This window comes from Elaeis guineensis, chromosome 3 (genome assembly GCF_000442705.2).
Source record: "Elaeis guineensis isolate ETL-2024a chromosome 3, EG11, whole genome shotgun sequence".
Classification (NCBI taxonomy): Eukaryota; Viridiplantae; Streptophyta; class Magnoliopsida; order Arecales; family Arecaceae; genus Elaeis; species Elaeis guineensis.
The window spans coordinates 126006692-126019160 of record NC_025995.2 but is presented as its reverse complement, the minus strand read 5'-3'; the positions used below and the strand labels follow the sequence as shown (position 1 = coordinate 126019160).

The 12469-nt window shown below is 38.1% G+C and overlaps 1 protein-coding gene across 1 annotated transcript; it reads right to left on the bottom strand.

Moving 5' to 3' along the window:
• Window positions 1–5023: 5023 nt before the first annotated feature.
• On the bottom strand, window positions 5024–6501 carry LOC140856355 (uncharacterized). The gene is made up of 3 exons (XM_073253464.1): window positions 6136–6501; window positions 5331–5478; window positions 5024–5244 (listed from the first exon to the last, which is right to left on the bottom strand). The coding sequence occupies exons 1-3, from the start codon at window positions 6499–6501 to the stop codon at window positions 5024–5026; spliced, it is 735 nt and encodes a 244-aa protein (XP_073109565.1).
• Window positions 6502–12469: the final 5968 nt, after the last annotated feature.

The window sequence follows — 12469 nt, the reverse complement described above, 5'->3', positions numbered from 1 at the left end:
ACGTCTGCGGCTGTACGGTGGTTGGAGAAGCCGACCGACCCAAGTCGGTAGCCAGCTGAGTGGTGTCGGGCCCCTCCATTGGTCGGCGAGTTTCATGTGAGTCGGCCATCAGACCACTGGGTTGTCGGTCGGTCGGATACGCCCGACATATCCCCAGTCGGTGATGGACTGTTGAATGGCCGACGGCATCCGTCAGTTGGTCGCCCCGACCGCCGATCGGTCGGGTTCTCGCCCGGTCGGAGTCGGTCGATCGGGCCGTTAGTCGGTCGGGCCGCCAGTCGGTCGGATTCTCGCCCGGTCGGAGTCAGTCGATCGGACCGTCGGTCGGTCGGTCGGTGGGTATCCCCCAACAAAAAATATACCTACAACCTAAAGAATCATAAGCATCACGAAGCGTTCTGAGATTTTGCTGCCGTCTATGACTCCGGCAAGCATTTGCTGGCAATCAAACTGCCTCATTAGTGTACAGTTTTGCGTGCTCGATCGGTAACGACAATGATATAGCAGCTGTGGGTGCTAAAAATTGTGAATGTTATTCTGTCCCCGTGCCGATAAGTTAATTTGTAACCTAATTAGCCTCAGAAATCTGTTGAGGCTTAGAAATCAAAGCTAAGTGCCCTTTAAAAGTAATTTCCAAATTACTGCCCGTAAATCTGGAAGATTAATGCTTTGCGCTCGCATCCACAACATCAATTTCCTCTTCCTACATGGTGTATTCTTAGTATTTGTCACTACCTTCTCATATCGGATGCCACTAGGATTGCAACTATCACTGGACAGCAATAATGGACCAACAATTGTCACATGAATTAGGGGCATTCACTGTTTTAGCGGTGGCAATGTGATGTCGATCCACAGCATGCTAATACAACCAATTCCTCTCGAGAAACAGCTTGGAGTAAGATCCAAGTGCACAATAGCATGCTATTCCGTGTAGACAGAATATGCCGACCAATGATCTAGAACAAACATCAATTAAATCATACAATAATAATGAAAGAAATATTATAAAAAAAATAAATTTATTCAAAAACAAAAGTCAAAAAGATGAGTTTGACTTCTCTTCTAAAGAAGCTTCACATCTGTCAAGACACCTCTCTTCATTTTATAATATGCCAAAAAAATTTTCTACCTCAACCACTTTTCATATCACTCTCTCTTCCACTCTAAATAAAACTATACACTCTTCTACTATAAAATATATTATATTATGATGCAGAAAGAACAACACCATTAACGTATTATGTCCAACTAAAAAAATATATATTATTATCCTATTTTAACAAAAAAAACTTAAATATATTAAACTGAAACCTAGATTTAACTAAAATGGACTTGACACTAAAATCAAATATTAATAAAATAAAAACTCACAATAAATGTCAACACCATCAGTCCCTCACTAATCTCATTATATTTAAATAACTCATATGGGATGCAAATGCTATCTAGTGGGACCACAAGAAGCCCACGGTATCCATTTTTTTAATCATCAAAATAAGCTAATTAGGTAGAGTTTTCAAATCACCGACATAGTTTTCGAAATATTTGGTTCATGACCAAAATCGAAATCGAAATCGAAATGAAAATTTGAATTCACAAAGAGAATAAGAATTGAGTTCTATATAGATTGGACTATTCTCATTCCATCCTGAAATCAAAAATCAGAATGAGACTCCTTCTAACCAAATGGTTTGAATGGAAGTCACCCATTCCTATTCTGATTTCAGATCCCACTCTTTCCAACTAAACACCCCTATAATATCCCTTCCAACTACCACTTCTTAATTAGCACTGACAAGCTTCCACCGGAGACCATTGGCTTCGAGTCCAGCTACTCCATTTACCCTTTCTCGTCAGGTTGCAAAGACCATCCCTCCACTCCACAATTGATTGATCTTTTGGAGCTTTGGCTCAGCTCAACGAAGAAAAGGCCAAAACTCAAATTTAATTCAGCTCGACCCAAATATCAAATGAGTCGTCTTGTGCTTGTGCTTGTGCTTGAGCTCATAATATATAATATATAATAATATATTATATATATATATATAATATATATATATATATAATATTCAAATAGATTTATGAGTTTTTGAATCAAATATTTTGCTATTTAAACTTGACTCAAAAATTATTCGAATTTATTTATAATCAAGCCATTCGGCTAAGATTTGAGTCAACCATGAGTTGTTCGATTCATTTGCACCTAGCATACAGACAGATAATCCAACCAAGTTATAATTTTTCATTCTTTGTTTTATGGTATTAGACATTCAGTTCACAGTCATGTATGTTAGTGATCTATGAAAAAATAATTAAGTTTTGGCTCTGTGCAGCGGCCTGGGTGAGCCAGGATCAGCTGAGGTCATTGCAGATCTCACTTGGACCTTAAATTTTGCCATAGCTAGAGCTGGAATCCGATTTTGTCTCAGACGGCCAGACCTAAACCCAGCCTTGGGCCAACAAAGACCTACTTCCATTAAACGCCCCACTTAATCCATAATGGCCATTGAAACCGATTTGTCCGAGACCACCTACAACCACACCTTGGGCCAACGAAGGCTCACTTCCAATAATCCCATCAGTTAACCCTAATGTTTTATATATTGGCATTATAACATGAACAACAGCTAGTATAACAAGGAGGAGGCCTTCCACCGCATTATGCCTACATGATAAATACATAAATAACGACTTCTGCTCAGATGGCATTACACTGAAAGAACTCGCGAGTAATTAGCTGTTAGTCAATTCTAAATATGATGGCCATTATTCTGCTGTTTTAACCAGTTGGAATGGGTTGGTTAGCAGGGGATTTTGGCATCGATGTGAGTTCTGGCAGTTTTATCGTTTTCACTTTGAGAACAAATGAATTCGACGGCAGGTAGAATCATGGTGCTGGGCCTGACAGCGTGATGTTTGCTGATAGTATAGTTAGGATGATTACGAGGGTGGGATTTTTGACATTTTAGACTTCTAGGCCCATTTATACGAGAGCTATTTTTGAGTACAAATGGGTTGTAATGATGATCAAATGCACATGATTATTTACAGATTGAAAATATTAACAGTTGGAATACATCTTCACTTTGTTAATCTAGAGGCCTAATTGAAAAGGTTAAAATTCTCTAGTTGTCAGAACTTTCCATCCAAATAGACCTCTCCATGGGATTCTATTGCAACTTACACAGGATCATCAGATTGCTAAGAGTATTACCGTACGTACAATGCAGAGGTCCTATATTTGCATGTCTTTCATCCATAGCCTTAATTATCGTGCTGAAGAAGTTCCTTGTAGCAAAATCAGTTGAGCATATATATATATCAAGAATAGCTGGTGTTCCTTTGCTAACCGGAGAACTTCAAGTCATGGTTTGTCATTAACAATATCTTTATTTGCCATAAAATTAGAGCTAGTGAAGTAGGAAAATGGTTTACTCCATGGAAAGTAACCTAGCTTGCCCAAGGAGGTGCTTCTAGCTTTTTGCTTATCATGCATGGCATGGTGAAGGAGATTCGGCCTCATGATTTGGCCTATTTATTTATTTAAAAAAGAGCGATTGCCATTTCTTTGATTAGTTCAGATGTCCAGAGGTTCTTGGTGCGACAACCTTTTCATTTTATATATTTTAATTTTTTTTGGAAAAGGAGGCAAAGGTACCACCTAGTATAAAATACATTTTAATAATAATGATTTTTCACCTTGTCAGAATATTATTGCTGGAATCTTCTGCCAGGCTTGTGGCATAACGCGAACTTCTAGTTACTACCAAGTGAAAATTCCATGTAAAAATCAATTGTATTTAGCCACATGCTATGCAAAGTCATGCATAGGGGGATAGAAAAAATGTTCTAGTGGCATAGCAGTTCTAGTACGTGCCAGAATATATATGCTAGGGAACATGGCTTGTTTGCCCCATCAACTATTTCTATCATAGTGCGGATGTAGGAATGACAAGATTGGTTCAATTCACGAGGGTTGGATAAGTTATAATTTATCATTATAATATTATTTTAACACGAAGAAAAAAGTGTAGAATAAAACTTCTAAATTTTAAAGTTTAATCACGATATATCCATTGTGATAGGATTTTTTTTTCTTTTTTTTGCTGAGACGAAAATATTCATGTAATTCTAATAGGAATACAATTTAAAAAAAAAAAAAAATTCGAAAGATCCAAAGGATGTCTCCCGTATCAGGCAAACAGTCCCCTAAACCTCCCACTTTATCAATATAAAGTATCTCTTGGACAAGTCACAAGGGATCAGGCATCTTGCAAAAAAATATCCATCATACTTTATTGCGTGAAAAAGTTGTCTTCGACACACTTTACAAGCTAGGGTCATATAAGATATTGACCTAGTATAAAAAAGTTCTATTCTATTCCATGATTTGGATTGAATGAATGAACATCTTAGATGCTTTTGCTAATGCGGTCGTTCTAATTGCAGAAGACTTTTTTTTGGCTTAGTGCAGGTATTACATAAAAAAGCTAAAAAGTTACACCATTTCAATAGTAATTCTATAAAGATATTTTTAATTTTCCACAAGATCATACTTCAATCTCATATGTTGTTTGTCTTTTATACTGACATTATTTTAGTAGATGAGTGAGGTGTGAATTGTAATTGACATGAAAAAGGCTTGAGAATCCTAGAGAAATAGCCAGAATTGCACTGGAAACCACATGGAATGTAAAAGAAAAGCCTGAGAGATGCAGGAAAAGGAGGAGAAACATAAAAAAAAATAGAGAATATATCTTTTTCTTATATTTCACTATGATATGTACATCCATATATAGAGATGAAGAAAAGAGAAACAGACAGGAAATTGGAGAGATCACGGTATCAATCACGTGATCTTCCTAATTCAAAAATATGCCATAGTAATTAAAATATTCTAGACAATGTACATTCCTAATATTCTGTAACATGTCATTGTAAAAAATATTCTAGACAATGTACATTCCTAATATTCTGTATATTCCTGATATATAGGCAATGTACATTCCTAATAGTCCCCTCAAGTTGGCGCATAGAGATTTCGAATGCCCAACTTGCATAGAATCTCTTGAAAATGATCACGGCCGAGAGCTTTGGTAAAGATATCTGCAAGCTGACAATGTATAGGAACATATCGTGTAGCAATGTCTTGAGATTGTAGTCGCTCTCTGACAAAATGACAATCAATTTCTATGTGTTTGGTCCGCTCATGAAACACAGGATTTGCAGCAATGTGTAAAACTGCTTGATTATCGCAATAAAGAACATGGGACCATGATGTGAAACACTGAGGTCGGATAAGAGGGCTCGAAGCCATAGTAATTCACTGATAGTGTGTGCCATAGCCCGGTATTCGGCCTCTACAGAGGAACGAGACACTGTTGTCTGCTTCTTAGCACGCCAAGAAATCGGAGCATCTCCTAAGAAACATAGAAACCGGTAGTAGAGCGCCTTGTCATGGACATCCTGCCCAGTCTACATCACAATAGGCATATAACTGAAAGGTGTTGACACTTGAAAAAAATATGCCTTGACCTGGAGACCTTTCAAATATCGCAAAATACGGAAGGCTGCGTCTAAGTGTGGTTGCCGAGGAGATTGCATAAACTGTGTCAGAATATGCACCGAGTATGCAATATCAGGCCTAGTGATAGTCGAATAAATGAGTCGTTCCAGCAATCGACGATATGACCTGGATCATCAAGTAGTTTTCCATCATCCGTCGTGAGCTTGAGATGTTGCTGCATAGAAAATTTTGTGGGCTTGGTCCCAATCATTTCGGTCTCATGGAGAATGTCAAGAGTATATTTTGTTGTGATACAAATATGCCCGAAGGTGATCGTGCCACTTCTAATCCAAAAAAATATTTTAAGTCGCCAGGTCTTTAATGTGAAACTTGTCTTACAAATATTGTTTCAGTGCCTGACATTTCGAAGGGTTATTCCCTGTAATAATCATATCATCCACATAAACAAGAATGGCAATGAAAGAGTCCTCATCCTATTTGGTGAACAGAGAGTGATCGGCTTTAGATTGAGTACAACCATATTGGAGCAAAGAGTGGGAGAACTTTTCAAACCACTGTCTTGATGCTTGCTTGAGTCCATAAAGAGACTTACGCAACCGACAAACACGTGTGTCACTTGGTTTTAGAAATCCTGGCAGAGGTGTCATGTATACTTCTTCATGAAGATCGCCATGAAGGAAAGCATTGTTGACGTCCAACTGATGTAACTGCCAATGTTTAGCGAAAGCAACAGCTAAGAGACACCGTACTGTAGTCAATTTAGCCACCGGAGCAAAAGTCTCAGTATAGTCAAGGCCTTCTATTTGTGTGTATCTCTTTGCCACTAACCGAGCCTTGTATCGCTCAATAGAACCATCGGCCTTGTATTTAATTTTGTATACCCATCTCGATCCAATGGGTTTCTTCCCGAGTGGTAGATGCTCCAAAGTCCAAGTGCCATTTTGCTGGAGAGTAGTGAGCTCAGCCCCCATTGCTTCTCGCCACTTAAGATCCTTAACGGCTTGAGAAAAGGTTTTAGGTTCTCTATGAGAGGTAATAGCTGAAATAAAAGCTGATGGGAAGCATTAAGCTTAGAATAAGTAAGGTAGTAAGAAATAGGATAAGGCTTACCTGAGGTCACTGAATTGGCGGATGTGTCCGGGGGTCTCCCCACTCCTGGGGCATCGACAATGTAGTCCTGTAATCGAACGGGTTGCTTCCTATCTCTGACGGGTCGTGAATTAGGTCCAATGTCTTAGAAGGTGAAGCCTGCTCAGGAGAGATAGTTCGATTGCATCAAGAGTCTTGTTCAAACTTGACATTTGGTTCGAATCAATGGAATTGATTTGTGTTGATCTGACTCATGAGAAAGAATAGGGTTTGAAATCTGTCCTTGGGTCTACCCAAATTAGGTACATGAGGTAAATTATTGGTTGCCAAAGAAAATCCCACATCATAATCAGTCTGATTTGGTTGTGAAAAAGAAGGTATAATAGAAAAAGAAGGTAATATTTGAGAATAAGGAAACGTCTTCTCATGAAAGATAACATCACGTGAAGTAAATATTTCATGAGTTTCAAGGTTATATACACGATAGCCTTTTACCAAGAGGGTATCCAACGAACACACAAGCATGAGAACGAGGTTGAAATTTATCACTGGACGTCTCATGCACATAACAAAGGCTATCAAAAACTCTCAGATAATCATAGGTGGGTGGTTTATGAAATAAGAGTTCGTAGGGACTCTTGCCATTCAATTTTGATGTAGGTGTCAAGTTAATTAAATAGGCGGCAGTCAAAACACATTCTCCCCAAAATGACACACGCAAGTTGGCTTGAAATCTTAGAGCACGGGCAACATTTAATAGATGTCGATGTTTACGCTCAACCACCCCATTTTGTTCTGGTGTCCCAACACAAAAGTTTGTGATATAATCCCATGTTCTAGAAGATTGATTTCAATGGTCCGGCTACAAACTCTTGAGCGTTATCACTACGTATGTGTTTAATGTTGGCATCAAAATGATTTTTGACCATAGCATGAAAATTAACAAAGCATTGGTATGCCTCGGATTTTCTTTGTAATAGATAAACCCAAGTAGCCCTTGTGCAATCATCAACAATAGTGAGAAAGAAATGAGCTCCCGTGTGTGATGGGGTGCGATATGGTCCCCATATATCAATATGAACTAAATTAAATGGTGAAGCAGATTTATTAATGCTCAAGGAAAAAGGCTTTCTTGTCTTTTTGCACGATAGCAAATGTCACAACAATTATTTATGGAATCAAAAGAAGTATTTGAAAGAAAAGGAATAAGTTTCAAAGCTTGTAAGAGCAATGTCCTAACCGAGCATGCCAGAGATTAATCGAAACATTGACTTTATTTGTCCGTGCAGATGTATTGCCAAGCCTTTGAAGTAGTAAAGACCATCCCGGAGTTCACCCAATCCAATCAGCTTCTCGTGGCAAGGTCCTGTAGAGCACAAAATGTGGGAAAAAAGAGAACAGCACAATTAAGTTCTCGAGCAAGTTTGCTTACTGAAACAAGATTGCAAGTAAAATTAGGAGCATATAAAGTACGATGCAAGGTAATATCATTGGTCAAAGTAACATCACCATATGAATGTACAGGCATATTGACTCCATTAGGTAAAGTAACTGGGAGTGCATTGTCAAGAGGTTCAATATCATGAAGAAAGGACTTACAAAAGGTTAAGTGTTCGAAAGCACCACTATCAAGGATCCAAGAATGATGAAAAGAATCAAGAGATGCCTTACCAACAAAATTTACGGCACTTTGAGTCTTATCTTGTCCAAGAAAGGAAATAAGTTGCTGATATTGTGTAAGAGAAAGACCCGGTATTGGAGAGATTATGTCTGTATTCAATGGTGTAGTAGTATTCACGGCAACCCCTCCTTAGTGCTGACTACCGGTCTCGGCTCCATTGCCTCTACCCTTAACTCGATCTTTGGATTGCCATCCAGGTGGGTACCCGATTAGCTCGAAGCATCTATCACAAGTATGTCCTGTCTTCTTGCAGTAGTCGCATCGAAAATATTTTTTATTTCTTTCTTTGGAGCCGATCTCTTTATTCGTCCTTTCTGTCATGGGTTTAACAGCGAGAGCCGCAACTTCGGATTGAGAAGTTCGAACAGCGGCGACTTCCTTCTGCTTTTCACCTCGAATCAATAAGGCATATGCCTTATTAACTGTTGGTAATGGCTCCATAGACAGCAGCTGATCTCGCAACATGTCATAGGAGTCCTTGAGACCAAAAAGAAACTGATGTAGTCTCTCTTCTTCTTTCTCAACTTGGATCTCTCTAGTGGCTCCACATGAACAAGTCGGCACCTTGGAATAAACCGTAAGTTCCTCCACAAGCCATGAAGATGGGCATAATAAGTGGCAATAGTCATATCATTGCCTTGCCTGAAATTTCAGATTTGAGTCTTTAACTCATGAATGCGAGGAGCATTACCTTGAGAGTATCTTTCCTCAAGATCGACCCAAATATCTCGAGCACTTTCAAAAAAAGAGATGCTATCATAGATTTCTGGTACAACAGAGTTGTAGATCCATGACATCACCATTGAATTGCACGTATCCCAGAGAAAATGATCCCGCGATCCATCTATAGGTCATGCAAGTATCCCATCAACGAACCGAATTTTTCGTTTGGCTCGAAGAGCAGTGATAATGGCCCTTCATCATGCAAGATAGTTCGGTCCCTTGAGTAGAGATGTCACAAGGGCATTCCAGGATTCTCTAAGGTGAGATGAAATAGGAAGATGCCGGATCATGCGCAGCATTTAAGGTCGATGACGAACCATCCACCATAGATTCGATTGTGGTGCTCTGATCGATTTGATCGGACATGTTGATGAGGACAAGATGTAGCAACTATTTGCCTCCAGCTACGTGTAAGAGGACGCTTCAGCAACAACCTGCTGTAAGCGCTTAATCGAGGAAAAGACTTGGATCAATGGCGATCCTGCTCTGATACCATGTAAAAAAAAACCTGAGAGATGCAGGAAAAAAGGAGAAACATAAAAAAAAAAATGGAGAAGATATCTTTTTCTTATATTTCACTATGATATGTACATCCATATATAGATATGAAGAAAAGAGAAACAGGCAGAAAATTGGAGAGATCACGGTATCAATCACGTGATCTTCCTAATTCAAAAACATGCCATAGTAATTAAAATATTCTAGACAATATACATTCCTAATATTCTGTAACATGCCATTGTAAAAAGATATTTTAGACAATGTACATTCCTAATATTCTGTATATTCCTGATATATAGGTAATGTACATTCCTAATATGGAAAATCACGGAGGAGTCTCATTTATCGTATTTTTTTTATTTGATAAGAAATCAGCATGGCTTGGCGATAGCAGGTGATATATGGATTTGATGGTCAAAAAAGCTCAGGCTTCAAGTGGGTTGAAGTCTCACCAAACAGGAGGAAAAAAAAAAAAAAAGAGTAGGTTGAAGCAAAGCAAACGGAGTTATACTGCTCTGCTCCAGAAGAAGAAAAGAAAATTCATTAGATTTGTACTGAAAAAATAATCAGATAATTTTTTAATGATCATCTTTAAACTTGACAAACTATCGCAACGAATAGATATTGATCTGGTACAAGAATCTTCACATCCCTTTAAATTGATCACTTGATGAACCCTATACCAGCTTTACTCATTTCTCCATCAACCAGCTATTATTTTAAACAATCGTTTCTCGTGGGTATTCGCCTTTTTCCCAAGGAGAATGGTCATTCGCCGAGTGCTTTTGGCCTCACGAAGCATGATAAGTTGGGTCTACGACTTGCACCGCACATGGCGGTCCCCCATCATTATTGCGCAAAAAAGTTAGGCCATGGACTTGACGGTCCCCAGAGGTGGCCAACCGGACCTCCAAAGGTAGAGTTTAATGGAGACGACAACGATCGCATACGTACCGAATCGGTCAATATTTATATCTATTTTATAATTAAAAATTTTATATTAAATTTTATTTTATATTTATTTTTAATTAAATTAAATTGAATTATACAAAAATACAAATTACATTGGATTAGGTAGATAAAAAAAAATATCAAATCAAATAAAAAATTTATCATATAAATATTATAAAATAATTATAATTTTAAAAAAATAATTTAGATAAAGATGACATCAGTTCGGACCTACGAGGCATTTCATTATCATGTCCAATTGAAATATATTTTAAATATTTTTTTTTAAAATTTATATTCAGATCTTCATCAGATCGACCGTATATATAATATACAATGGATCAGTTAAAATTATCAATTCTCTGGGTCCAATAGGACAGCAACGCCCGCGAGACACCATACAAGGCAACACTTGCTGTTGACATCGAAAAGGTCGCCCTTGGACGCATTCAGAACGGTCAAATCCCTGCCACGTAACGTCAATTTGCGGATGGAAAGCTGTACCAAATCGTCTAAAATGTCATGCGTTCTTTCTGTTTGATGGATGAAATGCACGCATGTGAAACCAGTCGGCACAGCCTAGTCATGACGCAGGCAGTGACATAATACTTCTCTCGTCCAGATCAAATAGATTCTCCCTTTCTTTGTTATTCTTATGGCGTGATGACTACGAAAAGGTAAGTTAGCCAACCCTAATTTGTTTTCATCAGCCACCTTTCTATGGTAACAATTTATTGCTATATACCTTGAACTAAAATTATAATAATTTTGAGTAATTTACAAGAATATCATCTTCATTTTAATTCAATTTCACATACTTCATTCAATTTTAAAAAATATAGAATTAATTCTTCAAATTTTTAAGAGATTTCAAAATGATTCTACCATTTACTTTTCAACAAATGATTTTAGCTTATCATTTGGATAGACAAAAATATACCTCATTCATACAGGATTGGTTATCGATGAGGAAGAGATAGAGATGAAGAAAGCCACCGTGGAGAGAGAGAGAGTGAGATCGTGGAAGTGGGCATGGAGAGAGAGGGTGGCATCAAAGATCTCATGGATTGATGGAATTGGAGAAAAAGAATAATAAAGAAGAGAAGAGGATGAGGAAGAAAGGAAGGAGGGATTGTCGGTAAAAAATGAGCGAAGGTGGAAGAAGCCACCACAGAGGAGGGCTTATGAATAGGCTTAGAAGAGGAGGCAATGACGAGCAGGAGAAGAGGAGAGAAAGAAGGAAAGGAGAGGTCATCAATGAAAAACAGACGAAAGATGTTGAGAAAGCTACCATAGAGAGAGAGGGCTTATAGGTGAGGTTAGAGGAAGAGAACAATGAGGACGAGAAAGGAGGGAGAAAGGAGAGTAAGAGGAATGAGGAATTATCAGCAAGAAAAGAGTGGAGGTAGAGAGAGCCACATAGAGAGAGTGGGTTCATAGGTGGGCTTAAAGGAGGAGAGTACAAAGAAAAAAAAAGATGGTGAAAAGAAAGGAGAGGGGAAAGGATGGTAGATTGCCAGTGAGATGAGATAATGTTGACCCCATAATTAGTTTTGATGATTATAAAATATTGAGTAATTATAATACTAATCATATGTTTCAAGAGTAGATGTAAAATTTCTAAAATATTCATCATGAAAAAAAAAAATTTGAAAGAAATTCTCTCAAGTTGCCCAACCAAAGCATTTCAAAGAATAGATTTTCTAATGTTTGATCAAGAGGAGTCAACTCCTGAGAGTGAAGAGTCGACTATGGTATGTTGGAATGTACTAGTACAGTCAGTGAGTCGATTCGTAAACAGCAAGAGTTGATTCTCTCACAAAAGATAGAAAACTGTATTTTCAAGATTCCTACAAAAACTGACTCATGGATTCTATGAGTCGACTCGTTTGGCAGTCAGAGTCAATATGTGAAGACTATGAGATGACTCGTGGCATGGGACTGCACTAACGATTAGTTTTTTGCGCTACTTCAATAGCTAGTTTTTTTATTCC

Bases quoted from the DNA above. Each gene is read 5' to 3' on its own strand.
- LOC140856355 (XM_073253464.1), bottom strand. From the start codon at position 6,501: ATGGGGGCTGAGCTCACTACTCTCCAGCAAAATGGCACTTGGACTTTG. The intron at 5,479-6,135 runs GTTTGTCGGTTG...ATTGTGATGTAG, and splicing joins TAAAACCAAGTGACACACGT to ACTGGGCAGGATGTCCATGA. The intron at 5,245-5,330 runs GTGAATTACTAT...ATAATCAAGCAG, and splicing joins GGCTATGGCACACACTATCA to TTTTACACATTGCTGCAAAT.